At 46.0% G+C, this 13,956-nt stretch overlaps 1 protein-coding gene across 1 annotated transcript in view; it reads right to left on the reverse strand.

The window, feature by feature from the left end:
* Positions 1 to 13,684, reverse strand: part of Dhtkd1 (dehydrogenase E1 and transketolase domain containing 1) — a 38,916-nt gene extending 25,232 nt beyond the window's left edge. The window contains exons 1-4 of the mRNA XM_021149085.2: positions 13,396 to 13,684; positions 5,329 to 5,484; positions 3,746 to 3,957; positions 2,564 to 2,758 (exon numbers count right to left, since the gene is read on the reverse strand). Of these exons, the coding sequence (XP_021004744.2) occupies positions 2,564 to 2,758; positions 3,746 to 3,957; positions 5,329 to 5,484; positions 13,396 to 13,552 (720 nt within the window). The 5' untranslated portion in view covers positions 13,553 to 13,684. The remainder of the gene's footprint in view (positions 1 to 2,563; positions 2,759 to 3,745; positions 3,958 to 5,328; positions 5,485 to 13,395) is intronic.
* Positions 13,685 to 13,956: the final 272 nt, after the last annotated feature.

A 13,956-nucleotide genomic window follows, 5' to 3' on the forward strand; every position in this document is an offset into this window, starting at 1 on the left:
GGTCCTCTAGGCTAGACCACTCATAAAGCCAGCTGCAAGTGTGGGCTACAAGCTGCCCTTGCCCTTAAATGTGAAAGGTTCCCCGTATGTCAGCATCAGAAGTCACTAGCTCTGGAACACTGTAAGAAAAAAACAAATGGGACTGAGGAGAGCCTGAGTACTGTCGAAGGAACTCAGTGTAGGCTAGAAAAGAGTCTCAGCAAATAATCAGAAGGGGAAAGAAGTCTAGGAAGCACCTAACAGTGTTTTCGTTTACAGGAAAGAAGGAGAGAGGGCCCTGTCGTGACGGGAACCTCGGGGAGAGCAACTGGCTGAAACAGCTTCTGGGCACAAGTTCAGGGTTGGACCATCCTACAGGCCCTGGGCCCTTCTTGTCCATTAGAAATGTTTTCAGCATCCTGGACCAAAGATGAAACCAAGGGCCTGCTTGGTGGGCATGATATCAGGAGACCACAGATCCACCAGGAAACCCCACAGTCATCCTTGGTTAGGATACAACACACGGAAGGAGATGTCCAAGACCAAGCAGCCGCCTTCTGCTTAGTACTACAGTGCCTACTCTACAACTCACATGCACTGAGAGTCTTGAGACCTAGGGAGCACCCATGGTGTTGGAGTCACAGTGCTCTGTGATCACAGGGCTCAGAACAGAGTGCTCTTCCCCAAAACACTGTTCCCAGTTCAGCAGTACATTCGTGATACTACTGGTAATTTTCAGTGATGCAAGTATCCTGTGGGCAAGGTGGAGAGCGCTGCGCACTTTCCAACATGTGGAAGGTGGAGCAGTAGTTGGGAGCTTACATCTGATCCACGAGCACAAGGCGCTACTCCCCCACATGGGTACTAGTACCATGGGAAGAGGACCAACAGGCAGGTCACCATGACATCGGTAGTGCTGAAGTGGAAAGGCAGTGAAGATGCAGCCATCCAGAGACCAGCTCTGGTCCAGCAGCCGTTGTCTTGAGGATGTGGTACTAAGGACAAGCGACAATAAAGCTGCTCAAATCATCAGTTCTGTGGAGTCTCCAGGGCACCTACAGCATCCAGGTTGTGGAGGAGTGCTGCTGGAGCAGATATGCAAGTCACTGTCCCTCCAATCCTGTCAGCCAGGCCCAGCACACCAGTCTCAGCAAAAGTCACTGTAGTTGGGTCGTGGATGCCAGTTTATGTCACACCAGCAAGTGCATCTGATCATGGGGAGGAATATTTTACTCTGAAGTCCAAACTTGCCCCTAGGTCTTCAAGAAGGAGAAGCTGTAAGGACCTTGGACGTGCTAGAGGACAGGACTGGAGGATGTGCCCATGACGTCCCTTGCCTTCTGGATCCTTAAAGCCACTGCTCTGGTTTCCATGGCTGCCCTGTGGTGATTTAAATGAGTGGACCCCATAGGCCATATATTTGAATGCTTGGTCCTTAGTGTAACAGTTTGGAAAGAACTATGGGGTGTGGCCTTGTTGGAAGAGAAGTGTCACTAGGGAATGGGCTTTGAGGTTTTAAAAGCCCAAGCCATGAACAGTTAGCACTCTCTGCCTTGTGCTTGTGGGTCAGATGTAAGCTCTCAACTGCTCCAACAACATGCCTGCCTGCCTATCTGCACTCACTGATTCACCCTCTGAAACTAAGTAAGCCACCACTAAATTCCTCTATGAGTGACCCTGGTGATGGTGTCTGTTCACAGCAACAGAAAAGTATCTGAGACATGGCCCATGCTGCAGAAGTCGAAGCCTAAGCTTGGAAGTAATACTGCTGATGCCAATGCTGTGCTGTGCTCCACTGTGCATGCGTGTGTGTGTGTGTGTGTGTGTGTGTGTATATGCATGTGTGTGCGCGTGTGTATGTGTGTGTGTATGTGTGCGTGTGTGTGTGTCTGCTGTAGCAGAGGAAGGGCAGAGGGCAATTTTGCTTATCATTCCTTGACCACCAGGCAACTTGAAGAAACAAAATAACCCAGGATTTCCCTGAGAGAAGAACCTATAAAAGAACATTACGGGAAAGTCAACCTCGATTTTTGCCTGTCAGCATGAAGCTCCACCCCTTCACTAAGCTATCCCACCAACTGTTCATAAGCCCCACCAGTTTCTAGAGGAACTTAGCACCATCACCTTCATTATGCTGCAGTCCTGCACAGGCAAGAACCACAGAAACTTTCCTAGAGACATAGAAAAGCTACCTCTGTGGAGTCTCATCAACATGGCTGCCCAAACGAGACCCGAAGGCCTACATCAACTAACATGCCATTATGGAAAGGGGAAGGCTCCAGAGGCCTCAGCCGGAGACTAAGAGTCGTGGGCAGCTGAGGAGTGCCCAGAGCCGGAGAAAGATCTTCCCCAGGGAAGAGCCTCCGGTTGTTTCTCCAGGACCAAGTGGTTGGCCCTGAGATCGTGCGCATACAGGTAACAGTATATGTCACTGAGTGGGCTGCATTTATGCATCTAGGAGTATAGGAGTTTGGGGTTACGTGGATGGGATTGTGTAACAACAATTAAAGGTAAAAATAAAATAGTAGCCATGGACATTAAAAAACAAACAAACAAACAAAGCCCACATAGAGAGGAACCTTACCTCCGGAGGTAACTGCAGAAGGCCTGTCAACAAATTCAACCTCCCTCTATGGGGCATCCCGATAATGATGTCGGTTATACCGCCATAGGCTGACAATTTCAGCAACTCATGGAAAAAGCCCATCATGCTCTCTGCCCCTTCACCTCCGTATCTCTTCACTGTGGCAAACTTGGTGGCCAAAAAGTGGTCAAACTCCTACGGAACAGACATATTAGCTGCTGGAAGACAGTCAAGTGCTCAGGCGAAAGGCAGATATGGTCCATGTGGTGTAAGAAGGCCCCAGATTATTCCAGTGGTCCCATCTGTGTCCCTTCACTACATATCCACAGAGAGAGGCATCATGGGATAGTACAGCTCTGCTAAGGACCCTTGACCCAGAAGGAGCTGTAAAGAGTAGACCTGAGTGACAGAATCACATATCTGGGGACAGCTACTTTCTGTATTTGCTTTTCTAGACTTAAGGGTGGACTTGGCTATCTGCTGCTTAGTCAAACAGTAGTTTTTGTAGAGGTTCCACAGTATTTTCTCACCAAGGTCTAATGCTATCCAGATACTCACAGCGGTGGAAAGAGGCTTTTATTGGTTTGTCCTGCCTGAGTCCTTACCTCAGCCCTGATGGTTTGGTTTCACCAGTTTACATTGAGACCCTCTGCCCAGGAGTTCAGCAATCTCTTCAGGAAACAAAAAGAGATGCATCATCTCAAGGACTCTGTCAGCTTTTACAAAACAAGCAGACAAATGCTTCAACGCACTTTGATGCCGAGGAGGGCCAACAGCTCTCGGCATGTCATCCACTTTGCTTCTGCCTGGAGTGAAGTGTTGCTAAGTCTGTTGTGCTGAAGCAATGGGGAGCGACAGGGACAAGGTCTAATGTCTTCTTTCCTCTCTTTAGTGGCGAGCGATCTTCGTGGGAACTGAGAAGACCTGGTTCACTGATATTAGCTAGTACTTATTTTTACCATTTTTAGCTATATAGTTGTATGTATCTGTGCGTCAGTATATACATATTAGTGCGGGTGCCCTCAGAAGCCATTGACGTTGGATCCCCTGTTGCTGGAGTTAAAAACAGCAACATGAGGCACCATGTGGGTGTTGGGATTTGAACCTGGGTTTTCTAGAAGAGCAGTAGGTGATTTTAGCCACTGAGCCACCCCTCCGGCCCCTAGCTGATACTGTTTATACCTGAGACTCTAGCAAGAGTTTTGACAGGTATTTTCGTTCTTCTGTGGTAAACGTCTCCTTTTTCAGTTCCTCAAACCTCCTGGCAAACCAGTCTCTCTCTTCCTGGCTCTGAAGCTGGGCGGTTTCGATAGAAATTGGGCCACAGTAGATATGGTTCAGATAGGCCAATACCTCCTCAAGAGAAGCGGCTTCTTTGCCCAGGTTTAACAGTCCTGTGAAAGAGAACCAAAGGGATCATTTCACAGAATAAGCAGCTGCACGGAAGGGAAATCGAGGGACGGAACAGAACACCCACCGCTGCTGCTTCCACTGTGAGCTCCATTACAAACGGAATCATCACTGGTTAGTAATAGTTTCTTTAAAAAAAAATGTGGGAACGTATATCCAGGATCTCTCACGTAACAAGCAAGCATTCTGCACTGAGGTGCAGCCTCTGACCCATCTAGACCTTCTCTAAAGGCAAAATTAAAATTCCAGTTGATAGCCATAAGGTAGTGAAACTCAATGGAAGGAGACCTTCCTCATGAGGACAGCTCTATGTTATGTCAGATTGTGATTCTATAGTAACTTCAGGATAAAATTTAAAACTCTTGGGATAGGACTACATCTCAGTGTAGAGCTCCTGCCTGGCATGCACAGGATCCCGGGTCTCTTTCTTGCAGCACAATAATACTGATAACGTAGGTAACATGAGATAAACCCTAAAACGGTGGCTTGTGATCCAGGTCAGAAAATTTTTCTGTTTGTTTGTGATTGCTTTAGTTTCCAGGCCAGGAGAGGTGGAATGAGGGGGTTAGGGCTTTAGAATGAAAGCAGAGCAGGCTGTTTCCCACCTCTGCCATGTGACAGCTACACAGTCCTTAAGTTTGCTGAGTCTGTTTGCATTGGGGTAGTTTGAATGAGAAGCCCCCGTAGGTTCAGAGACTGGAACACTCGGACCCCAGAAGGTGGTGCTGCTTGGGAAGTTTAGGAGGCCATGCTGGAGGAATGATGTCACCAGGATTAGGCTTTGAGACTGTTTGTTTGTTTGTTGAGACAGGGTTTCTCTGTGTAGCCCTAGCTGTCCTGGAACTCACTCTGTAGACCAGGCTGGCCTCGAACTCAGAAATCCGCCTGCCTCTGCCTCCCGAGTGCCGGGATTAAAGGCGTGCGCCACCACGCCCGGCCTATGTGTTTTTACCACAGAGAAACTGAGACCATTCTAGAACTTCAAGACAGCTCCTACTCGAAGACAATTCAGTGTGCCCTTCCTTGTCCCTCCTCCCAGTGGTTCTCAAGCTATGGGCCACAACCCCATTGAAGGGCTAATGATCTTCTCACAGGGGGCTGACCAAGACCATCAGAAAAGACAGATATTTACATTATGACTCATAACAGTAGCAAAATAAATAGCAACAAAACTAATTTTATGGTGGGCACCACCACAACATGAGGAACAACTGTATTCAAGAGTTGACATGTTAGGAAGTTTGAGCACCACTGCCTTTACCTGATGGAAGTCTCCAATCCACGGCATCCTGTTCTACAAGAACAGAACAAGGCTCTTCCTGCCAGTTCCCTCGAACACCCTGGAGCTGCCTTACCTGTGGTAGTGAAGGGTCCCTGGAGTGTCTGGACAAGAGCTTGGATTTCAGGCACAGTATCCAGGAGAGCTTGTCCAGGGAAGAGAGGGTTGATCTGGGCAGCTTTGTGGCCATGCTCACAATACACTGTCACCAGCCTGGCAAGGCCATGGTCAACTGAATTGGGAGAAGGAATAACACAGTTGAGGAGATGCTCAGAAACTATAGAAACACTTGCCGCAGAAGGATGGCCTTAGACATTTAACACACTGGTCCCTGCCCCCTCCCACAACCCCGCATCTACCAGGCGTTTTCAGGATGAAAGGGCTGTCAGATGCTAGGTAACACACTTATTTCCTTACATTTATCTCCTGACATCTAAAATCCATGGACACAACACCAAAGCCAACAGGAAACGAGCTCAAGCCATGAGTGCTTATTCGTGATAACTGGATGAGTGATAGACATTAGGAAGAACTTCCGAAACGACACACAACCGTTCCACACTGACATTAAAGACATGGTGGTCCCCTTCCTTTCCCTGTTAGTACAGGGATTCTTAGAACTTAGACTGCATATTAAAAACAGAGGAAATGCTGGGCACAGTGTCAAGTGCCTTTAATCCCAGCACTTTGGAGGCAGAGGCAGGCAGATTTCTGTAAATTCAAAACTAGCCTAGTCTACAACGTGAACACCCAGACAGCCAAGGCTACACAGAGAAACCCTGTCTCCAAAAAAACAAAAAAACAAACAAACAAACAAAAAAACACCACCAAAAAGCAAAAAGCAAGCAAACAAACAACAGGGTTAGGGAAACAGCTCAATGGCTGAGGACACTTGCTGCTCTTGCAGAGGCCCAGGTTCAGCTCCCAACATCCACTTGGCAGCTTGCAACCATGTGTAACTCCAGTTCCAGGGGACTCAGAGCTCTCTTAGTACATATTCATACATGCAGGCCAAACATTCATTCACATAAAACAAGAATCTATCATCTATCTATGTATCTATCTACCTACCTATGTACAGATATTTTTCTCTGGTTGGAGTTATACATGCTTGTATCTGGGAGGCAGAGGCAGATGGATTAAGGCCTACCTACTAAGCTCGAAGCCAGCCAGGGCTACATAGTGAGACCCTGTCTCAAACAAACAAAAATAACAACAATAATTGTAAAGTGAAGGTAAAGCCCCAAATCAATGTTACATATCCATTTCTCCTTCAGTGCTAGGAACAAAACTTCAGGGCCTCCCACGTGCTCTACCACAAGGCCAAACACCCAATCTCACATTTCCTTTGTTAAAAAAAAAAAAAAAAATCTGTATTTATTTATTTTGGCAAGGGGCATGCCAGAACATGCATGCGGAATCCTGAGGATAACTCGTGAAAATTTTGTTCTCTCCTTTTACTGTGTGGGTCCCAGGGATCAAATTTAGGTGCTCAGGCTTGGTAGCAAGCACCTACATCCCATGAGCTATCTAACTGGCCCTCTTTTATTATTTCAGACTCCAGACACAGTTATTCTATAAAACCATAGACAAGGAATTAACCTTAATTATCTTGTCACTTGCAAAACTATCATCAAGCTACATAGATAAACTGGGCACAGTGGCTCACATCTGCAGTCCAGGCATTCTGGGGCTTGCTCTGACTTCAAGGCTCTATGTGTTGCTAAGTTCATGACATGCGGTGGCATAGTGAGGGAAGATCAGGGACACAGTCAGACATATTTGCATTGTCACCAGCTAAGCAGGCCCACAGTGCACCGTATTCCTAGACACGACTCTGGTTTGCCCCTTCCTGAGTCTTTTTTTTTTTTTAGATTTATTTATTTATTATATGTAAGTACACTGTAGCTGTCTTCAGACACTCCAGAAGAGGGCACCAGATCTCGTTACGGATGGTTGTGAGCCACCATGTGGTTGCTGGGATTTGAACTCAGGACCTTCGGAAGAGCAGTCGGGTGCTCTTACCCGCTGAGCCATCTCACCAGCCCCCTTCCTGAGTCTTAACTGCTGAACATGTCGTCCAGTTTGAGGAGACATCCTTCTAGATACTGCTCTTTGCTTGGGATAGCCACAGCTAGGTTCTGTTGCTTGTGACTGGAAGACACATCGAAAACAAGATGATGTTTACAAAAGACGACGGCAAAAACATCCATCTCCACTGATTACTTTGTTATTTCCTATACATTAAAATGTATAATTTTGGTAGTGAGGCACAAGGACCTTAGTTCTGCTTCAGGAAGGAGAATGCCAAGTTACCCAGCACAAAGTACACTAGCCGAAAAGTTAAACTAAACTTAGTATTTCATTTAAAAGCCAGACGAAGGGAGACAGCGGCTGCCAAAAACAAAAACAAAAACAAAAACAAAAAACAAAAAAAACGGGCATGGTGGTGCACGCCTTTAATCCCAGCACTCGGAAGGCAGAGGCAGGAGGATTTCTGAGTTCAAGGCCAGCCTGGTCTACAGAGTGAGTTCCAGGACAGCCAAGGCTACACAGAGAAGCCCTGTCTCGGAAAACCAACAAAACAAAACAAAACAAAACAAAACAAAAAAAACAAACAAAAAAAAAAGAGTTTGGGCTGCTTCTCCAGAAAATCCTGATTCAATTCTCAGTACTTTCTGTAACTCTAGTCCGAGGGGACCTGACACCTCTTCTGGCCTCTTCGGGCAGTAAATGCCTCCTTCCATGACATATAGCTTTTGGTTTTTTTCTTTCCTTTTTTTTTTTTCTTTCCTTTCCTTTCCTTTTCTTTTTCTTTTCTTTTTCTTTTTTTAAGGATATCTCAACTATCCAAGTGCTGAGATTACAAACATATATTAGCATGTTTGACTCTGCTGTTGGGGGTCAGGGAAAGGAGGTTGTTTTTAATTTTTTGAGACAGAGTTTCCTTGTGTATCCCTAACTGTCCTGGAAGTTGCTCTGTAGAACAGGCTGGCCTGGAACTCAGAGATATGCCTGCCTGTGCCTCCCAAGAGCTGGGCTACACCACCACCTCCAGGCTAAGTTAAGAAACCTCTAAAACTGACACCGGTAATAAAGAAGCTGACTCCAATGTTCCATTATACTTACACACATACACACACCACATACATACACCACACACACACACATACACCATATACACATATACACCATATACACACATATACACCACACACACACACACACACACTCAGTAGGATGTAAGGAGCAGCCACCCACCGTAGCCACTCCAGCTGCCAGGCCTCCCACTCCATAACAGACTATCTCCCCAAGACGTGAAACAGCATAAGCCTCCCCCTTTGACCCGTTGCTGTCAGTAGTTTGCAATCTCAGTAAGAAAGCTAGGGGGGCTGTTAGGATGGGGTGGGGGAAGCAGGGGAGAGAAAAAAAAAAAAAAACCACTACACTTTTTAAAAGATGCTCAAAAAAAAAAAAATGAAAATCTAAAAATCTAAAATCCTTCACGATATCCTTGAGGATTGCCATTTTTCATCTTGCCTCCACTATGAGCTAGGAGTTTGGTTGAATAAATCCAAAATTGATGCATGAGATTCTGAGCACAAATAAATAAATAAAATAATTTGGCAACTAGGGTTTACAGAGGCTAAAGTACAAGCTATTACCAAGAGTAAGCTACAAAGAACTCAGTCAAAGTTTAACTGCTGAAAACACGGACAATATCTCAATCCAAGAGGCTTCCGGAGCACAAAGGCATGCTTAGTGAGTGGTGTGGTACCCCAGACAGTCACCGGCTACACACAAGACAAACGTATGGAGGGCGAGGAAAGGCAGTGATAAATCTTTTTTGTTGGTTTTGTTTTTTTTTTTTTTTTCGAGACAGGGTTTCTCTGTATAGTCCTGGCTGTCCTGGAACTCACTTTGTAGACCAGGCTGGCCTTGAACTCAGAAATTCGCCTGCCTCTGCCTGCCAAGTGCTGGGATTAAAGGTATGCACCACCACCACCCGGCTTGCTTATTTGTTTTTAACTTAAATACATTTACTCTGTACCTGCTAGGCACTGGGTACTATACTAGACACCAAAGATTTAGATATAGGAAATACAAATTCTATATTGTCCAAGTTTCTAAACTCTGGTGAGTTGAAAGAAGAAACAGTACCTGAATCTTAGGGGAGACATCCTCCAGCTCGTGTGCAGCTTTTGTATGCAGCACAACATTGTCATTTATGAAACTCATGGGGCTGGAATGATTCAATAGTTAAGAGCACTTGATGCTTTCACAGAGGACCAACCAGTTTCAGTGTCCAGCAGCCATACTTAATGGCCGACAACTACCTATAACTCCAGATCTCTGTGTGTGTGTGTGTATGTGTGTGTGTGAGTGCATGCACCCCCCCCCCAAACAGGTAATGAGAACTTTGGTTTCTTTCTTTCTTTTTTTGTTTTTTTGAGACAGGGTTTCCCTGTGTAGCATTGGCTGTCCTGGAACTCATTCTGTAGACCAGGCTGGCAATATTTATAGCTATAGTTGGCCAGCTAGTAGGCCCATATGGCCATGACCTCAAACCTGCAAGCTACAGAGCTTCAACCCTTCATATTCTACTGAGAATGCACCTTCCTCCCTCCCCACACCCCAGATTTTTATAAGATAACTCAGTCTAGCGCAATGGTTCTCAACCCTTGGATTGCAATCCCTTTGGCAGTTAAACCACTCATTCATAGGAGTCACATATCAGATACCCTGTGTAACTGATATCTATACATTTACACATTATGATTCATAACAGTAGCAAAATTACAGCTGTGAAGTAGCAACAAAATAATTTTATGGTTGGGGTTCCCCACAATATAAGGAACTGTATTAAAGGGTCACAGCATTAGGAAGGTTGAGAACAACTGAGCTAGCTTAACCTTAAATATCAAATAAAGAGAGCTGGTTGTAGTGGTTCGAGCCTTAATCCCAGCACTCAGGAAGCAAAGGATCTCTGTGAGCTCGAAGCCAGCCTGGCAGCCTGGTCTACAGAATTTCAGGACAGCTAGGGCTGTTTAGTTTAGTTTACTCTCAAAAAACCAAAAATCAAACAAAGAATGTAACCTTGAGGGTAGGGCATGGTGAAACAGGCCTTTGGTCCCACCTGAGAGGCAGAGATAAGTCAGAAATAAAGAGAGCGCAGCCTGGTTTAAAAAGCAAATTCCAGGTCAGAAAGGACTACATACTGTCTTACAAAAGAATATTACCTTCATACTAAGACCTGTAATTCAGAGTCTAAAGGCAAATACCATTCATTTAGAGAACAGAGATAACTAATAAGAGATCAGACTTTTCAAGCTTAACTCTTTTCTCAATGAGTTTCCTCTCTCCTTCTCTCCCCCTCTCCTCCCACCCCCACTCTCCAATAGGATAGAATTAACATGGTATATAAATCAACCTGGTTTGGCAACTCTTGCCCACCTCAGCCTCTTGAGTGCTGGGATTAAAGGTATGGCTAGATAAGTTTTTTGACCTAAGCAACGTGCCCATGCAATAACCAGAAACAATGGTTGCAGACCCGTAAACTTTATAAGAAACCTGTATTGCCAAAAAATTCCTAACTCTGGCCTAAAACACACACACACACACACACACACACACACACACACACCCCAGGACTGAATGTTCATATATGGAATGGGGGATAGAGTTTATAGAATGCTAGATTGAGGTACTGCCAGCCCTGTCAATGAGGACAGCAAGCTCACCAGATAATGATGCTAACTCATTCAGAAGCTACAAAGAGGGGAAAAGGTGTATATATGGAAGAAAAGAAAACTTTAAAAAAATTCAGGGTTGATTTTGGGAGCCACAGCTACCAGTTTTCCCCTTCCTTTCAGATAATAAGATAATTCTTAGCTGTTGCATGGCCATGCAGGTAAAACACTGTGTTCCCCAGCCTCCATTGCTCACAGGGATGTGTAGCTACTGACTAACTTCGTCGTCTATGGGATGTGAATACAAGTCACGCATGCGCCTCTCTTCTCCCTTTTCCCCCATGCCTCCCCACAGATGATGATCTATAAAGAGTTGTGATAAAGTAACTTCCTAGAGCAGAAGAAAACTATCGCAGATATCCACGCAGTGGTATTTCAAAAAAAAGGATCCCATCCGTCTTTAAGATTTAGTCAGAGTATTTTTAAATAAAGTAAAAACATTTGTTACCCTTCCCATCAAACCCCCTTGAGCCTGATGCTGCCACTTGATGCAAATGTTCCCGGCATTGGCTCTGTTCTCCCCTCACAGTGGCCCTAACACACACAAGGTCAAACCCATGGCCTGAAGCTGTCATTTGGTTCTGAACTTTCAGATGGGACCAAATACCTCATAATAAAGTGAGTTCTCTCTTAGTTAGGAGAAGTGGAAGGTCATTTGGTGATAAGGGAAGAGAGAAAGAATTAACAACTCCAGAGATATTTTTCTAGCCCTACCAGTCTACAGCTCCCCAAATGACTCTCATAGTCTTCCAAATAACAACTGTTAGCCTAGGTTTGCCTTAACTCAGGAGGTCAGGAGGATGGGAAAGAAAAGCTCCAAAGCAGTCACAGTAGAATTACGCTGAGTGCTCACTAGCATAACTTTAAATAGAGGCATTGCCCGTCCACATACAACACACATCCCTTATGACTGGCCAAAGGTGGACACCCAGAGGCACACACTCGCATGAACTCTGGGCTGTGGGTCTATGTAGCTCAGCGGTACAGCACTTGCCTAGCACTGGCAAACCCTCATTCTGCTCTCTCCAATACTATAAAAAGAAGAGGGGGTGGGGAGGTCATGTTTTTGAACTTCACCTAACAACCTGGATAAAGAGAAAAGAACACAGAACTGAGAACTAGCATTTTAAACACCAAAATCACTGCTAATACACACTAAGTCTAAGAAGAGTGCGTATAAATGATAGGGGCTCAGTGGTAGGGCTGTAAGACCAAACCACACCGAAAAAAAAGTCTACACTGAAGTTGTAATGTGAAAGAAAATATAGCTTGCAAAGCCAGAATTAACAATCTAGTTGATCAAAATGCTTTCCCTAAAAATATTCCACTATAGCTGGTCCACGATAGCAGGTCGTGGTGGCACACACCTTTAGTCCCACACTAAGGAGGTGGAGGCAAGATCTCTGGGTTTGAGGCCTCTGGGGTCTACATAGCTAGTTCCAGAACAGCCGGGGGCTTCACAGAGTAACACGGTCTCAAAGGAAAAAAAAAATTGACTGCATACAAATGAATGAGATGAAGTTTATTTTTAGTGGTCCCGGGGTAAATAGCAAAGTGCTAAAATTCTAAAGTGTGAAGAGTCTAATCGGGCTCTTAAAAGTTAAAGAGGAGCCCGGCGTGGTGGCGCACGCCTTTAATCCCAGCACTTGGGAGGCAGAGACAGGCGGATTTCTGAGTTCGAGGCCAGCCTGGTCTACAAAGTGAGTTCCAGGACAGCCAGGGCTACACAGAGAAACCCTGTCTCAAAAACAAACAAACAAAAAAAACTGTCTCAAAAAAACAAAAAGAAAAGAAAAAAAGAAAAAGAAAGAAAGAAAAAGGAGGAGAAGGAGGAGGAGGAGGAGAAGTAGCATTGAGATGTCATCTGTACCCAGTTGGCCCTGAAAATGTATCATCCATTTAAGAACTAGGAGGTCAGGCGGGCGTGGTAGCGCACGCCTATAATCCCAGCACTCGGGAGGCAGAGGCAGGCGGATTTCTGAGTAGCCTGGTCTACAAAGTGAGTTCCAGGATAGCCAGGGCTATACAGCAAAAAAAAAAAAAAAAAAAAGAACTGGGAGGTCTTAGACCGTGTCTCCTCCCACAGACCAGTCTCTGCCAATAGCCAAATGCCCACTTCTTTATGGGAAAGAAAGTAAAAGCTGTCCCCAAACCAGGACCCAATAAGAAAGATGGGTAGATTACGTGGAAACAAAGCCAGGGATGCCCAACTGTGAAGGTTAGACACTGATGAGACCTCGACACTGACAATTCCCAAGCTTTTCTCCGTCTGTCTCCTCTGCTCTCCAAGGCTGCTATCCCTCACAGGCCAGAAGCTCCCTGGAGCCAGCACCCACCACAAGCTGCACAAGAGGCCCCTTTGGGCCTTGCCCTCTGCCCGCTGCATCCCCAACCTGAGGGGCGTGCACGGTCGCCTCGGGGCTCTCTGTTCTCCGCTTTCCTAGGCCGGTATCCATAGACGCCCCTCTCCGTCTGGTAACTGCGCCGGAGAAGCAGAACGGCCCGGCGGAGAGCTCTCCCTGCAGCTGACACAGTGGCGGTCGATGCCATGTCCAATCTGGGGTCGAAGACGCCGTGGAAGAACAGAAAAACAGGAGCTGCAACCAAGGAGGGCGAGGGTCTGGTGCAGGAGAGGAGGGAGACCCGAACGCACCACGTGAGTCTGAGGACCCGTCCCAGGATAACGCCCCCAGGCCTCATTGGTCGAGAGGCGGGCCTCTCAGGGCCAATGAAAGGCTGGAATCTGAGGCGTAGGCACGCCTTGTATACAGCCTGGTTTGGGGGCCGATCCCGGGGTCAAAGGCCTCCTGGATTTGGACCCTGTGCAAGGCTGGCGACCCGCCTTAATAGTCACCCTCTGCTGGAAGCTCTAGAGTACAGCCGTGTAGTTTTCATTACAGAAACAACGAAAGCAGAAAGAAAGAATTTGGGAGAGAGAAGAAAACTCAATTTCA

This window comes from Mus caroli, chromosome 2, assembly GCF_900094665.2.
Source record: "Mus caroli chromosome 2, CAROLI_EIJ_v1.1, whole genome shotgun sequence".
In the NCBI taxonomy this organism is placed as follows: domain Eukaryota; kingdom Metazoa; phylum Chordata; class Mammalia; order Rodentia; family Muridae; genus Mus; species Mus caroli.